The sequence below is a fragment of the Typopeltis vanoorti genome, chromosome 23 (assembly GCF_054136105.1).
Source record: "Typopeltis vanoorti isolate ZY-2024b chromosome 23, IOZ_Tvanoo_1.0, whole genome shotgun sequence".
Lineage (NCBI taxonomy): Eukaryota > Metazoa > Arthropoda > Arachnida > Uropygi > Thelyphonidae > Typopeltis > Typopeltis vanoorti.
The window spans coordinates 80,800,341-80,817,593 of record NC_143571.1 but is presented as its reverse complement, the minus strand read 5'-3'; the positions used below and the strand labels follow the sequence as shown (position 1 = coordinate 80,817,593).

At 35.0% G+C, this 17,253-nt stretch overlaps 1 protein-coding gene across 4 annotated transcripts in view; it reads left to right on the top strand.

Moving 5' to 3' along the window:
- Nucleotides 1–2,625, top strand: part of pnt (ETS transcription factor pointed) — a 129,653-nt gene extending 127,028 nt beyond the window's left edge. For all 4 annotated transcript variants that reach the window (XM_090412696.1, XM_090412695.1, XM_090412698.1 and 1 more), the window contains one exon: nucleotides 829–2,625. In XM_090412696.1, the coding sequence (XP_090268822.1) occupies nucleotides 829–1,169 (341 nt within the window). In that variant the 3' untranslated portion in view covers nucleotides 1,170–2,625. The remainder of the gene's footprint in view (nucleotides 1–828) is intronic.
- Nucleotides 2,626–17,253: the final 14,628 nt, after the last annotated feature.

The following is a 17,253-nucleotide window of genomic DNA, read 5'->3' as shown; positions in this document are numbered from 1 at the left end:
CCAATATACAGCATCATCTTCACTGGCACAAAGAGCATGAACAGTGGAAGCTTGAAAGCTGTGTTATGGAGAAACAAATCATGTTACACCCTCTACCAAATAGACTGGCATGGGTGTGGTGGATGCCTGGTGAACGTCTCTTACCAGAGTGCATAACCCCAACTATGAAATTCGTTGGTAGCTGTGTGATAGTATGGTTTTGTTTTTCCTGGTTTGGCCTTGGATGGTACCACAAATATTGGACTCCAAGAGGTATCTGAACATTCTGGACAATGCCCACTATCACTGACTGAAAAGCATCTACCCCTAAAGACATTCACAAACATTCATACCCTTGATGGGATTCAAATCTATAGTCTGTTGTTTGAAGAGTGAAGATGCTCACTTGGCCACCTAGGTCAGCATTCATTTTCTGATATTTCTGTATATTTTTAAAGAATTCTACATGTATAAATATTTTTAAAAAATCTATATTTAAGAAAAATTAACAATACTTTTAATATTAAAGTTACTGAGAATTTTTCTAAAATAGCTCTGCATTATGCTTATTGTTACTACTCGCAAACTCCTTTTAATAATATATATATATTTAGATATATATATTTAGATAAGGCTATTTGTGAGGAAAATGCAACATTGGTGTGCCATTTAGATTAATCTAGTTATTTATTATATTAAAAAACTTCTGCTTATGAATGTAAACTGAATATAAATGGGACAGAATTGGTGCATTTTCTTAATTTTGAAATGAAAAATAAATATTTTCTCTTGATGCTAGATTTATTAGAATTTGAATAGTGTTTACAGCCCTATTATTTTTCATTGCAGGGAGTGGACCGATTCAACTCTGGCAATTTCTTCTTGAGTTGCTCACTGACAAGTCCTGCCAAGGTTTTATTAGTTGGACTGGTGATGGGTGGGAATTCAAGCTCACCGACCCAGATGAAGTGGCCCGCCGCTGGGGCATTCGCAAAAACAAGCCTAAAATGAACTATGAGAAACTAAGTCGTGGATTACGGTATTATTATGATAAAAACATAATTCACAAAACTGCTGGGAAACGTTATGTGTATCGCTTTGTTTGTGACCTGCAGAGCCTTCTGGGATATACCCCAGAGGAACTCCATGCCATGGTGGATCTCAAGCCAGAGAAGAAAGATGATGACTAGTGTGCTACCTAGCAGGGAAATTTATCTACCCTTGGATCTGGTCACTGCATTTTCTGCTGCATAAGCCTCTGATGCTAGTTTGTGTGTATGTATGTGTGCATGTGTGTGTGTGTGTGTGCATGTGAGTGATTGTTGTTCATTCTTGTGTAGTTAAAAATACAAACAGTCTATGTGGAGTGTTTTATTTGAAAAGTTACGTGTTTTATTACTTTAATTTGCCTTATTCCTCTTTGACCTTTTTTTCTCCGAGTGACATTGTCTTTCTTGGACAAGAAAATTATTAGTTTATTAGTATATGAAGATGTTTAGAAAGTTCTTGCTGTGAATTTTGAAGGCTTTGGTCACGAGCTCACACATATACACCATGCCAGAGTCTGCCTTATGCATAAAAAAAAAAAAAAAAGGTTTTAATTAACTCTGAAAAGATTGTATATAGATGACCTGGCCTGCGTTCTCTTAGCACCAGAGGGCGTATTGTATACCATGCCAAGTGTTTTTCCTTTCTTTTTTTTTTTTTTTTTAGAGCATTTTCATTTTTCATACATTTTTCTCACCTTCATATCGATGTTGAAAGCTTTATATAACACAGTGATATGTTGATGTAGACTCTTGTTATTGCGAATGTTTTAGAATGTTAGACCACTGTCATGGGCATAGCATAATACAAGGTTTGTTAAGCTAGTTTAATGCATCATCCAAAGTGCCTTAATTATTGTGATCTTGCTCAGTCCAAATCAAACCAATCTGCGGGAAGGGGAAAAAAATCACCTGGCTCTGATTGGCTAATCCCAGTCTTCCATGAGCCTATTAGAGAACTTTGTCACCATACGCACAGCTAGCTAGGTTGGTGATATTATGAAACATGTTCTTCCAGTCGATACGTAGTTTTACCTACTGTAAAATTATTACATGTTGATCTCCAGTAAAATCCCTAATTTTTTATATTCTACTTTTTGGACATGAAAGCTTTATAATTCCCCCTCATCCCTACCCACAATTTTTCCCTTACCCTGTTTTCATATTCATGCTCATATAAATGAGTTTTATCTGTGAAAATATTGTTGGTAAACCGTATTATATAAATAAAGTATAAATATATATATAAATACATACATACATATATATTTATATATATATGTATGTATGAATGCTTCAAATACTATGATGGCACCATTTTTCATGGGAGACATATGTATAACGGTTGCACTCTTTGTATTAAAGAACTCAGTATGGAAGTTTTTTTTTTTTTTTCAAAGAAAAAAGAGAAAAATCATACATTTTACTGAAATATTTGAATGAATTTGGAAAATAAAATGAACAGCAGAAATAACTTCATACTCGAATATTATTGTAATAAAATTATTATTATTAATATTATGTATTAATTGTTTTATCACAATAGTTTTTAAAGTTCATGTCTGTTGAAATAAACAGGGTCCAACAATGGAAGCCATCCAACCTAATGTGTATGTGTCTGTCATTCTGTTCTGTTTTAATTAATGAAAACCACTATACATTTCCAGGCAATATACTGTATTGTATTACATACTAGGGATGACCAGTAACACCATCTTTCAGTTGGATATTTTAATAAATTAAAAGTTGTAATACATGGTAAAACTGACAGTTTTGCATGATGGTGCTTTTGGAAATAAATAATAACACACACGGTGTGGGTTTAGAAGTAATTAATTTTAAACTATAACTTATTTTACATTTTTTTTTTCATTTTACACAAATTATGGACTCTGCAATGGTATTATAAATAATTATTTTAATTTCCTGACGTTTCAACCTTCATATGAAGGTCATCATCATCTGGAGTATACACTTATATATATATATATATATAGAGACAAGCTAAATTACATTTCACATAGTATGCTGAAGAGACAATGATTTGATTATTGTCTCTTCAGCATACTTATTTTACTTCAGGTTATTTTACTAGCTTGACCTCTAGTGAAAATAAAATAAAATTACAATAAATAAATGAAATAAAATATATTGACTACATCAAAGCTATATTCATTTAAGACAGCATCAGAGAAACATTCTTTCATACGAAATTACTTAATGACCTTAATATGAAGGTCAAAATGGGAAATTAAGATAATTATTTATAACACGGTTGTCGAGTCCATAATTTGTGTAAAATGAATGCTGATCACCATGTAACACTAAAGGAAAAGTAAACTATAATTCCAATAATTCTTCCGATTTTTTTTTGGCATTCCCAAGATAAAGAACTTTTTTTAGCTAAAAAAGCAACAAAAAGTGTGGCAGTGAAACAATGAAAAGGTCGAAATGTGAACAATTATTGGGAATTGAGTTAACTTTAGTTACTGAGCACTGTTCTCACACCAAAAGTCACAAGACTTATAGAGATGAGGACGGTGTGTGTGTGTGCATAGCTGTGTGTCTTGAGATGAGTTTCCTAGAGCTATATATGGGCTTACAGTCAATTTAGTTAAACATGGGATGGTTTATATAGCCAGAATAACTTTTTTTGAAAATCTTGCTTAAAGCAGATTCTGTATAAAAATTTTTTTTTAGCACATGATGCAATGGTCCAGTATTCTGAATTTTCCATCACGATGCATAGACTTCTGATCCTAGTAGTATATTAGATTCTAATAAGTGTAGATATTAATAACTCTGAACAAACAGAGAATTTGGTAAACTCTTTGGAGGGAGGATGAGTAGAAAGAAGGGAGAGATAAAGATGGCCTTAGGAAAGCTGTTTTGATGAATGGGTCAGACTCAAATATAGAAAAAAAAAATATGTCAATAGAAACTTTTTTTTCCCCTGAGGTTCCTTTAGAATGGTCACAGAATTTTTAAAGCTGGTTTTAAGAATGTGATAAGCAGATGACTATTTTAAGATGGTTTTTCTGAATACATCCAGCTTAACCACGCTACCAGCCAAGACGTCAAGATTATCTTGGATGTGAAGTGCATATTAAAATTGTAATACCATTGATATTACATTGAAATATATGATGAATACGAAGCGTATGAGGATGCGTATTTGATCCATAATGGCCGATAAGGTGGTTAAAGATGTTGACAAAGATGTTTTCTATGCTTTTTTGAATAAAGTGAAATTTGCTCCTGTGGAGAAAATATTTCTAATCTTATTGAAGACAGTTTTGAAAATGTCAATTTATTTACTGGATTGGGAGTGAGTTGGTTTGCACCAACTTGGCTGTTATGTTCATTGTAATTAAAATTAAATGAATGTTATTTATTTCCAAAAATTCCACCATTTCTGATTTATATCAGATATCCACAGAATTTGATATATTTTTCTATTCAGTTTTAATATGCAATTTTTATTTGTTAGTATCCTCTTTATTTTTGCATTCCTAAAACACACACTTTATTAATGCTATTTAACTTAACATTATTATTAGTTTTTTTTCTATGTGAAACCCACTGATGAAAAGCTGTAAAGTTAGCCTATACATTTAGTTCTCAATGTAGCCTAAAATATTAGATAATCTGGGAGCTCTGCTAGATACCAAATGTGCAACTCTTTTCCAAGCTACTCTAGCCCTCCTAATAAATGAATAGTAGTTGTCTCACACTGGGCGATGAAGGTCACCTACTACCTAAATGTAATCAGTTGACTATAAAGATTTAAATGGAAAACATGCATTTCATTAGTTCTTACTTCTGTAGACAACAAAATAATAATTTAAAAAAAAACAGACATTCTTAACATACAGCATTTTTCTTTTCATGTGCAAATAACATGATAGTTATTTGCTATCGATTTTAGAAACATTATCAAACACATTTTCAACATTATTGCTAAATACAACAATGAATTAAGTATATTAGAACTTGGAAACACCTAGTATTTTTTCCAAGAATGAAAAATTTATTTGTTATTGATTCAAACCACAATATCTTTGTTGTTAAATTATAAGATATTTAAGTTAGAAATTTAGCTAACTGGTTAACAAAATAATTCTTCTTTGTTATCGATGAGTTTTGAGAATATCCTGCTAAATGAACTCTGAGTAGTCTTTATATATAGAGGGAGGAGGAAGCTTCTCTTTGTAGTTGTAACTGATGCAATTTGTCGTTCAAATCAATGATTTCTTAATATTTTTTATGTGACTCCCACTCACCTATAGAAGATTGTAAACATATAACACATTAGTATTGTGGGGTTGACTAAGGATTTGTTCTTCTATTTTTATAACACACACACACACATATATATATTGTATTTTTTTTAATTTATTTTTACATGATCAGAAAACCCTGCTCTAGAGAACAAATATGAAAATTACTTCAAGCCTCCAATAAGCAGAGCAGTGATCTCACACGTGATGAATTTCATCATCCACCTGAAGATAATCACAAACGTATACTGCTTGGAAAGAAGTCAAAAGACACCACAGTGTGAGGAACATACAGCCATGGTGCCCATCTTAATAAGACATAACGCCTCCTTTCTCTGCAATGACTGCAGCAATACTACTGGGCATACTTTCCACAAAAGTATGATAGTGACTGATTGAGAATTTTGGACCATTCTTCCTGTAGGCATGTAATTAAGTTCTGGACTGTTGTTGGGTGGATGTCTCTTGATCTCACCCAACACTCCAGTTCATACCAGATGTTCAGTAGGGCTGAGATCAGGGCTCTGTGGAGGCCGGTCAAGCGTGGTGACAATCATGTCACCACATTTGACTACGCAATTACAGCAGTGCACTTATGACATGGTGAATTGTCTTGCTGAAAAAGATAATGTTTAGTTCAGTCAAAATGCCACAAAGTAGGAATCATTGCATTGTCCAGAATTTTCAGATACCTCTTGGAGTTCGATGTTCGTGGAACTACAAACAGAGATCCGAGGCCAAACCAGGAAAAACAAAACCATACCATCATGCTGCCACCACCAAATTTCATAGTTGGAATTACACACACTGGTAAGATGTTCACTGGGCATCCACCACACCCACACCAGTCCATCTATTCAGTAGAGGGTGTAATGCGATTTGTTGCTCCATAACATAGCTTTCCAAGCTTCCACTTCCCACTGTACATGCTCTTTGCACTGTTGAAGACAATGTGCATGTTGGTTTGGATAATGTGGGGCTTGCATATTGTTATCCTACCATGGACAGCAATATGCAAGTTCTGAATGTTTTTGTGCAAATTTGTGTTCCAGTCGATGCTTGGAACTCTACATTCAACATGTTGGCTGATAAATCGCAGTTTTTAAATATTATCCTTTGTAGCACCCTACAGTAACATTCGGTGAATGTGGTGAGTTGTCCGCTGCAGGTAGCATTTGTAGTTGACTCCCTGCACTTCAATATGGTATCAATAATTATTTACCTGGAATGGCCCAATTTGTCAAAAATTTGCTAAATAGATAGGCCTGCATAACATGGCATCTTATCACAACGTCTCTTTCAAACTCAGTTCTCTTCTCGTAGCCGTTTCACAGTTGCACTGACTTAGTAACATCATATTCCTCCAATTTACTTGGCATGATGTACCTTGCCTGTTGTGTGTGTATCGACTGACTTCTTTCCAAGCAGTATACATATCCATAATAGGATTTAAAACTGCAGCCTGTTCGTTGTTCAGTGTATATCCTAACCACTCAGCCATATCATTAGGTTACTCTTTTTTTCATTATGCAAGTATACTTGCATAAATCTTACCATAAATCTCAGAAGAAGCTAAAAAAAATTGTGGAAGGGAAACTTGAAGAACAAGCTAGGTTCTGACCAAATAGAAGTTGATAGTATCAGATTTTCACTTTAAGACAAATAGTTGGGAACTCATGGGAATATAACAAAGATCTGTGTTTATGTTTTGTAGATCTGGAAATGGTATATGACAAGATGGCAAGAGAAAAGCTATTCAAAATGCTAGTTATATGGTGTCAGTGGGGCATTATATCAAGCAATACTTCGTCTTTATTTGAGTTGTCAGTAGTTAGAATTGGAGAAAGTACAGGAAGATGGTTTGATGTTAAATCTTACAAGATTTAATGTACATCCTTGTCTGATGTTAAATCAGACAAGGATGTACATTATACCTGATATTAAAATTGGAGATATCAATCTCAGCTCTAGTTTATGCATATGACATTATATTTCTAAATAAATGCAGTACAAGACTGAATAGCTGCTATATGCAGCTTTTCAGTTTAGTGAGGGAATTCTGAAAAGCAGAAACATTGAAAACATCAACTGCATAAAGAATGAGAATCTACAGAACAAGTAAAACAGCTATTCAGCTGGTGAAGATAGCAAATTAAATATAGAAAAAATAGATAACAGAATTAGCAAAGCTGATATGGTAGGAAGTCCACTGAATAAATTTATATGGAATAAAAGAGAAATGATTCAAAACACTAAATTGAACATAGTGTTCAATTTAGTTCAATAAGTTAAAATTAGTTTGAACAGTGTTCAAACCAATTTCAACTTATGGATCTGAGAACTGGATTAGAAATAAAACACTTGATCAAAGACTGGAGGCTACACATGAGAGTTCTAAGAAAGATTAGAGAAGTGAACAGATGACATCAATGGCAGTATCACATTAAAAATTAGGATATTGGGAAAGACCCTGACATTGTCAGCATTCAGGAAGGTGTTAGCAGAGCTAATTTCAGGTGTTATTGTCATTTAAACAGAATGAAAGAGGAAAGGTTAGCAAAATTTGTGTTCTTTATCAGGATGGCAAGAAAAAGATCCAGACCAAGATATAGGTGGATTGATACAGTAGGAACCCTTAGAATACTGGAATATAAGATCTGATAGTATTAGAATCTTTACAGATAACAGATTAATTTGGAGGAAAATTGTTGATAGGAAATTAGTAATGATCTAACTTTTTCATGTAGTATTATCATAATTTCGTGTACACTTTCTCTCCTTCACCAAGGGCACATGTCAGGAACTTGAGAGGGGAAATAAGGTGCTTCACAAATAAGACATTAAGTTTTATGGAATAAATCGGAACTATTACACTGTTGCTGTGATACAATGGAGAGAAACATCTGGGAGTCTTTGGGAATGGCATTAGACAATGAACATCAACCGAAGTATCAACTTGTCTGAGTGCATCCTAGCCTTCATTAGCCAAACATGTTCACATGAATGCACAACGTTTTGAACAATTATAAATATTTTAAAATAACATCAGTCTCTTCTATAACTGCATAACATTTGTCATGTTTGTTAGTCCTTACTGTCTACTAGTTTAATGTTTTTACAACTGAAGAAATCCTGCCCAATTAGGATGAAATGTCATGTTGTGAATTAAAATAAATGCTGAGAAAAAAATATATATATACACACACACACATATATATATATATACAGTAAAACCCCTTTTTTACACTTTTCAGGGGACTGATGGAAAAAAGTGTAAATAGCAGGAAATGTAAAAAAACATTAAAAAAAAGGCTAAAAGATGACTTACTGCTAGTATGAGTCGACATACTCGATTACAAAATTTAATAACTGAAAATAAATGAATTTACAATTACTTACATTTATCTTTTAAAAAATAATCTTTAATTGTTGATTGTTTTTGCTTTTCGTTTTTTTTTTTTCTTTGACATAGTGCCAGATTGCTTTGCATTGAGTTCAATGCTTGACCTGTTTTTTACTATTGTGTTCAAAGTGGACACGGAGAGTCCAAGATCTTTTGCTAAATGCACACGTGTTCCGGCACGCCAATCTACACGCCGCAGAATTGCCATCTTTTCTTCTACCGAAATACATTTTTTGTCTTTTTTCTCCATGTTACTAACATGGATAATCCACCACCGCAACTTTCACACGCTAAGTTACGTAGCAGAAATTCTGCAATATCAATTCGTACTGTGACTGAAAAATCATGGTATCATTCATCACTACATTACTGCTGCAAGAGTGCAGGTCACCGTGATGGCGAAAACGAAAGTACCGCCGAAAGCAACGCCATCTGGGAACAGAAATGTGCAATTTCTGCAGAAATCGATTCGAAAATAAGTATTGCCACCCAAGAAAAAAAACGCAAATCACAGGAAATAACATCCACATCAAGTTGTTAATGGTGGGAAAGCAATATGTCGTAAGAATAGGCCTCATGATGGGACCAACAGAAAATGACGTAAATGGCAGGAAAACGTAAATTGCGGGAATGTAAAAATGGGGTTTTTACCGTATATATATATATATATATTTTTTTTTTTTTTTTTCCAAATTAATTTGCATTCACTGCTGAGTTTTCTTCCTTCAGGTAACAAAGTTAACACATCTGAATAATGAGTAAGCCAAGAAAAGTTAAAATTGTGGATTATTTTCAACAGTCTGTTAAACTATTTTATTTATTGAGAAATGCAGATTGTTTTATTTAGACAGTTGTAAGAGGAATAAATACAGCTGCAGTGAGTTACCTACTAATATTTCTGTAGGATGTTGGTTTGAATATTTTTCAATTTTTATTATAATTGGAGCATTGTTAATGGAATACTTGATCAAAATGCAATTTGGCAAACGACTCTACTGTACTGAGACCATTTTTTATGTGCTTTTATTTTACTTTGAAATTATTTTTGTTTTTAGAATCCCAAACATCTTATAAAACCATTTTAAAATGTGCTATAATTCATAAAAAGTTTCTTGATTTTTAAAAAAAAATATTTTCAATATAAAAAATTAACTGAAATTTCTCAATAGATCAGTTATGTACAAATAACATGAATAGTAGATTTGCTACTCTATTTACAAAGATTTTTTGATGAACATGTTAGATACTGTATCATTTGGCGGAGTGATTAGTGTATCCACTCTCCAGCCAAAGGCTGTGGGTTTGAATCCCGGCCGGATGTTTGTGATTGTCTGTGAAAATACTAGTGGTGGTGGGGGCAGTAGATGATGCAGTTCACTGTAGCTGGTAGGTTGAATGGTGGAGATGGAGATTTAGAGTAGGTGCCCTTCCTCGATGAGTTTTTGGACTCTCTGGAGGTATAACATATGGAATATTATACCTCCAGCTATAAAATAATAATTTCTCTGGCAATTATGTAGCTTTCAGAGTGGTTTTGGAATGATTTCTACAAATTGAATGGTAATCATTACACTGTATACATCAGAGTGATAAGCAACAAATACATAAAAAGGAAATGTACATGGTGAAATTGAGTTGTTTTATTTAAATGAAAATTTCTTGCAACTGAACTTTGGCATAGCAGGAGTCCAGTTATGGCATTATCACACAGATTGGGAAGCACTTGAGCCAATGTATTCTTCGCTTGTTACCACAAAACACCATTATTCGGCAAGAGCATTTTATAGATAGACTAACTTGTATCCTGAAATTAGCTCTGCTAACAATGTCAGGGTCTTTCCTAATATCCTAATTTTTAATGTGATACTGCCATTGATGTCATCATAAAGAACTGTATTATCACGATGATGATGAAATTAACATTAAAACAAATAAAAACCCTGAAGATAACAAAAACACTGCTGTTTCCAAGCGTCACTGTTTGTAAGAGGAAAAAATCCCTAATAGGTAATTTTGAACAGAAGTATAGCTTATGATAAAAAATTTCTCAAGTCACATGAAATTTGAAACACAACTTTGACCAAAAAAAAAAATCAGATAATTTTATAAAAGGCCCTACTGTGGAAGTATCTAATTTCACTGCTTACTAATGTGTTTAGCGAAGAATATTAAGTGTAATTTATGTAAATAAATTATTATTATTCAGGACACCATGGGGTCAAAAGACTCATCGTGGGAGGCCCTTTCTAAGAAAGACCAGTCTATCAAGACTCATCGAGGGAGGTCCCTCCTAGGAAACACAAAGTCTATCATACCATTTGTCTGACTCATCCATGCCCTCCTTTAATGCATTGACTATTCTCGCTCCCACCACTCCATCAGGCAATGCATTCCATGGTTCAACCAACCACCCTCCATGCAAAGAAACCACTCCTCACCCTCTTTCTCAGTTTGCTTTCATAACTTCCAGGGATGGTCCTTGTCATCACTCCTTCCTGCTGTTCAACCATGTGAAAGAACTCCCCAGTGTCAACTCTGCAACCACCTCTCAACAGTTTAAGTCTCAATCATATCACCTCTCCTTCTTCTATCCACCAAACTCTGCAGTCCACACTCCCTCAGCTGATCCTCATAACTAACATTGTACAGTCCTGAAACCATCTTTGTTATCTGCCTCTGTACCCTTTCCACAGTTAATTTAACCCCTTCAAATCCTGGGGACCAAATCTGAGAACAATAGTCTAAGTGTGGTCTGTTCAGGGTCTTATACAATGGAATGATAACTCTTTTATCTCTGCAGGTCAGCATCCTTCTCATTATTGCAGCAATCCTCTGTGTTACCTTCACCACCTTTGCAATATGTCCCCTGAATTTCAGGTTTCTATCAATCATCAACCCCAGATCTCTTGTCTCCCCTACTTCCTCCAGTATAGCTCTGCCAACAGAGTATGCAGCATCCCATCGATGTGTCCCAAACCTCAAGACCTTATATTTTGCTGCATTAACCTGACACCCCCATTCATTTGCCCATCTATCTAGCTTATTCAAATCCTCTTGCAGGGCTACCACATCTGCACTATTACTAATAACCCTTCCCAGCTTCGCATCATCTGCAAACAGCTGAATATTTCGTTGCAATCCACGGACAATGTCATTGATATAAAGGTTAAACAATATAGGTCCCAGTACTGAGCCCTGTGAAACCCCACTTGTAACCTTATGCCACTTTGATATTGCTTCACCATACACAACTCTCTGATACTTATCGGACAGCCAATCCTGAATACAGTTGACCAATCTGACATCCAGACCCATGTGCTGCAACTTGAATATCAGCTTATCATGTGGCACCCTGTCAAATGCCTTTGCTAAGTCTAACTAAATATATGACTTGTTTCTATAATTAGCTTTCAGTTTCTATTTAGTTAATAATTTAATTTGAAAATTCGATTTCTCAAATTGTAGATAGTGTTAATAGTGTGAGAAATTGTATGGTTCCTTTCCTTAAGGTATGGTAGCTACGATATGACTTTCAAATAAAATATTATAACGAAATAAAGTCCCCCAAAAATTTAAAAATGAGAAAGGAATGCTTTACTGATTCATATGTGGAAATTAGTTTTCAAATGATTTTCAAACTTCATGAAGTATGGGATTATTTTCTGATAAAGTCCAATAACTCGAGCATGTTTGCTTCTTTGTAAAATATTTTGTAATTTACCTGATTTGCTGAAAATGTCTCACACATGACAATGGCATGAAGAAGAAAGACTTTTATATTTTTACAGTTGATATGGTTTGAATTTTGATCCTATTAGATAAAGAAGACTTATCAGGAAAGATTTTCATACATAAGGAAACAAGAGATCATGTTATCTCTGAAAGTTGTATAACATTAATGAAAGTAAAGAACAGATTTTTTAATGATGATTGTGCTGAGGAATGTTTAGTGGTAGAGATGAATGCACTGATACTGAATTAATGTGGCAAGGCCTGCACTGTGGTGGCTAGAGTAGACCACTTACAATATCATGATTTCATAAGTCTAAATATAATTCTGATTTATTTAAGTTAAGGGATATTACATCCCATATTGTTTCATAGCCAAATAAGAAACTCAAAGAGTTTCATTGATGAGACCTCAATAAAGGTTGAAACCGGTCTGGGGAGGAGAATATATATATATATATATATTCTCCTCCTGCCTCGACACAGTGTTCCCAGTGTCCCATTTTTGGAAGCAACTCTGAGGCTGTTCTAAAGGATGGCTTTGAGTTGTTTGGTTGCCTTCTGTTTATTTTCATTTACATCTTGAAACCGTCATCTTTTGAGTACAGATTTTAGCTTAGGGAATAAAAAGAAGTAGCACTGGGGGTGCTACTTTTTTTTATTCTATTCTATTCTATTCTGGAAAATCTGGTGAATAGGATTATGATTGGTCTTTTGAATCAGAAACTTGCAAATTGAAAGAGCTGAATGAACGCTTTCAACTTGCATCCAGAGTGATGGTCATTTTTAATTGAAGTGACCATCTTTAAATCTTTTGAACTGCTCAAAATGTCTTTGAGTGGCTTAAGTCATTATCTCTGAAAGCTAAAAGCTATTTTAAGAATTTCATAAGTTTCTATAGCTTTTTTTGCCAAGTTTAATGATACACATTGTTTATTAATTCCTGACATCAGGAGGACATCCAAGGGGGGGGGGAGAGAAAATCATGTTTATTCATGAAAGCAGTGCAAGTGAATGAGGTGATGCAATAACTTTGAGCTTGTTTTATCATATATATATATATATATATATATATATATATATACATATGCTTATAAAACGATATGACAAGTGTGCCTGGTTTCTTTATAATAATAAATGTCTGGAAATGTTTTAAATAATTATCATACGGTTACAAACATATATGAGATGGATAAGCAATCCTCCATTGTTAAGAGAAGCCCATTTCCAGAAAAGTCTGAATCAGAAAGTAATCACAATAGAGAAAGAATTACTAAGCCATGAAGGCATCATCACAGGGTTGCTTTTGCAAAGACAAGAAACATATTCTTAATATCATGTAATATTTTAACTTTTCATATTTTAGAAAATGAGTATAATTAAAGTTTATTGGCTGTTTATCTTCATCAAATTCCTAATATGTATCTATAGGGGGTGTACAGGATATTATGATAGTACCACATGCAAAGTTTACATCATTATTAACTTCCTATTGACAATTTTCCTCCAAATTTATTTCATATTAAAATACTATGTGAGCTTGTGCATGCAGTCACCCATGGTCTGATACTATTTAAAGAAATAATAGCAACAGTATTGAGTTTAAAAGCTCACAAAATGGTGCTATCTGCATGTAGTCCTTTCTTTCACAGCTTATTTATGGAATATTCTTGTAATAATTCTACTGTTACTCTTAACAACATTAAATATACTGATCTGAAAACAACTGTTGACTTCATGTACAGTGGAGAGGTGAAGATTTCACAGGAACAGCTCCCTGCATTCCTTAAAGCAGCTAAGTCTAAGAGTGAAAGGTTTAGACGATTTCACTAGTGAAGAATGGGTGACTCAGATATTATAAAGAAAGAAATAATTCAGCAGACTACAAGTTTTCAAGCTTTGTCTGACCCACCCATGCCCAGTTATACTCCTTTTATTTCTGGCCCTACAATGTCTCAATTGCAACAACTTGAAATGGATGAAGTCAGAAAAGAAGAGGAATGCATGAGTGCTAAACTGAGGACAATGAATAGAAATATTGGGACTCTGTTGTTGAAAGTTTTTCACTTGGTTATACTATAAATTAAAGATACCAAGAAATTATATACTTGGTTTAATCCTTCTTTATACAGGTGTAAGCAAACAAAGTTTGCGCCTGAAGTATCTTCAGGCCTGGGGCAACTCGTGGTATGACTTCACATCACTTGCCTTAGTACAGTATCGCATAATAATGCAAAGCACATCTCCTTGCGGACATGTATAATGCTATGCATTATGGGAAAGATCACTACCCAGACTGGTTTCCCTGTTTAAGTGCGGGGTTACCTCTCCAGAAACTTGTGCGATCACTCAGATCACCCAACAATGAGCGATCATTTAACTCAGCGGTGGCTCTGCTCAGTGACAGGCTCCCCTACCACAAAGAAGATCCACTCATATTCCAGGAAAAGCATCAGCCAAGGATGCCTTAATACAGGCCACCCCAACGGATCCAAATCCCTGGATACTCAAAAGCTCCCTAGGGCAAAAACTTTAAGGGAGCAAAAATTCTGCTCTCCCGGAATCAAACTACCAACTGCTTTCCCTGTTTAAGTGCAGGGTTACCTCTCCAAAAACTCATGCGATCAGCTAGATCACCCAACAATGTGCAACCTAAGTGATCATTAGCTCAGCGTTGGCTCTCCTCCTCCAAGTTGGCTCACCCACCACCAAGTAGAGCCATAATCTCAGCGGTGGCCCCACTCAGAGACAGGCAAAACCCTACCCCCAAGCAGAGTTTTTGCTCCCTTAAGGTTTTCCTCTTAGTTCGCTTTTGAGCATCCAGGGATTTGGATCTGCTGGGGTGGTCTTCCTTGGCTGATGCTTTTCCTGAAATATGAGCAGATCTGCTTTGTGGTAGGGGAGCCTGTCACAGAACAGAGCCACTGCTGAGTTAAATGGTCGCTCATTGTTGGGTGATCACACGAGTTTTTGGAGAGGTAACCCCGTGCTTAAACAGGAAAACCGATCTGGGTAGTGACCCTTCCCATAATGCATAGCATTATACATGTCCTCAAGGAGATGTGCTTTGTACAGGGTGCTTCAAAAAGAATGTCCCGATTAAAAAATTGTATATCTCTGCAACCACGAACCACAAATGAATGCAACTTGTACCATGTGAATGGAATCTGAAGATTACATTTTCAGCAACACGGAGCACCTCCACATTGGAACCTCTAAGTTTGTCGGTTTCTAAATGAAACATTGCCTCATCTTTTTGAAACACCCTGTATTATGGGATACTAGGGTAAGGGATGTGAAGTCATACCACCTTTACCACAACTTGCCCCACTCCTGAAGATACTTCAGGTGCAAACTTTGCTTATACCGTACTTGGATAAAGGATTAAGCCAAGTATATAATTTCCTGATATCTTTAATTTATATTGGGACTCTTGAGAATAGTTTAGTTGATGTGACAAAAACACGAATGGTCAGAGAGAGAGAAAAAGAAAGTCAGGATAATGTAAGAGCAAGGGAAGAGTGGAAGTGACAGGTAATTGAGAGATAATGAAAGGATGCTGTAAAAGTGCAGAAGAAAGGGAAAGCATGATAAGGAGAAGGAGCAAACTTATGGAAACATGATGTCCAAGAGAATGTGAGAGAACAGGGACTAAAACAAGTTTGTGGTTGTAAGAGGTGTGAGGTTACAAGGAGGAAAAAAGATATTGTGCCGTACAAGAATTCTATAATCAAGGGCGTGAAAGATAGTAGAGTAATTAAAGTTATCATGTTATTCAGGATCAAGGATTAGAGATATAAACTGAGGCTGTGAAGTTGCAGAGGGACAGAATTATTGAGATTATTGTAGTTGTAGGGATGAATGATCTAGGTAGCAAGAGATTTTCTGAGACAGGATTTGAAAGACTTAATGATAGCAATGAATGCAAACAGCGAGAGCAGAAAGATCATAAGTGTGTGCTTCCGAAATCTGATGATGATGAATTCAACAGAAAAGCAATCATAGGAAATGGAATGATGTCAAGATTATGCAAAAACTTTTGCAAAGAAATGAAACTAGATATTCATTTTATGAATGTCTGGGATGAGTTTGATAAAAAGAAGGAATTTTTTTTAAGAGTAATGGTTTGCACTTGAACACGGCATTTAGAACATTTTTTGATAAAGGATAGAGTTAATGGTCAAAAACAGGAAAATGGAATTTGCTAGGGAGGCAGGCAGGTGATAGAGTCAGCTGATAATAATACTAAGGCCAATAATCACTGTATATATGGGATTAACTGTTCTAGGAAAATAAACTGTATACAGAGTGGTCTAATTCACACGCAGGGTGGTTATGGGAGGGAGTATTGCAGTTTACGTATACTAATGCCAGAAGCATTCGGAATAAGTGCGAAGAATTTTTGGCAATAAAAATTATAGGAATTAGTGAGACTTGGTTAACTAAGAATGATATTGCTATAGGGATAGAAACTATTATTATTATATTACAGTATTTTCAGGCAGGACAGAATGGGGGGGGGGTTTGCTAAAGATAGATGAAGTGTTGAAGCCAAAGGGGTTAGAAGTGCCTCTAGATGACAGGTATCCAGTTTTGGTGTGAGATGGAGATTAACAGGATGAAATATGTAATCAGTTGCAGCTATAATCCAGGAAGTATAAGGAAGAATGTAGATGATATGCATTGGCAAATTAGCATGAGTGAAGGTAAATAATTATTATGGGGACATAGACTGGGAGAAGAAATGGTCACAAGGAAGGAAATAGAGTACACAGTTGTTAAAAGATGACAGCATGTAATTGAAGGGATAAGACAT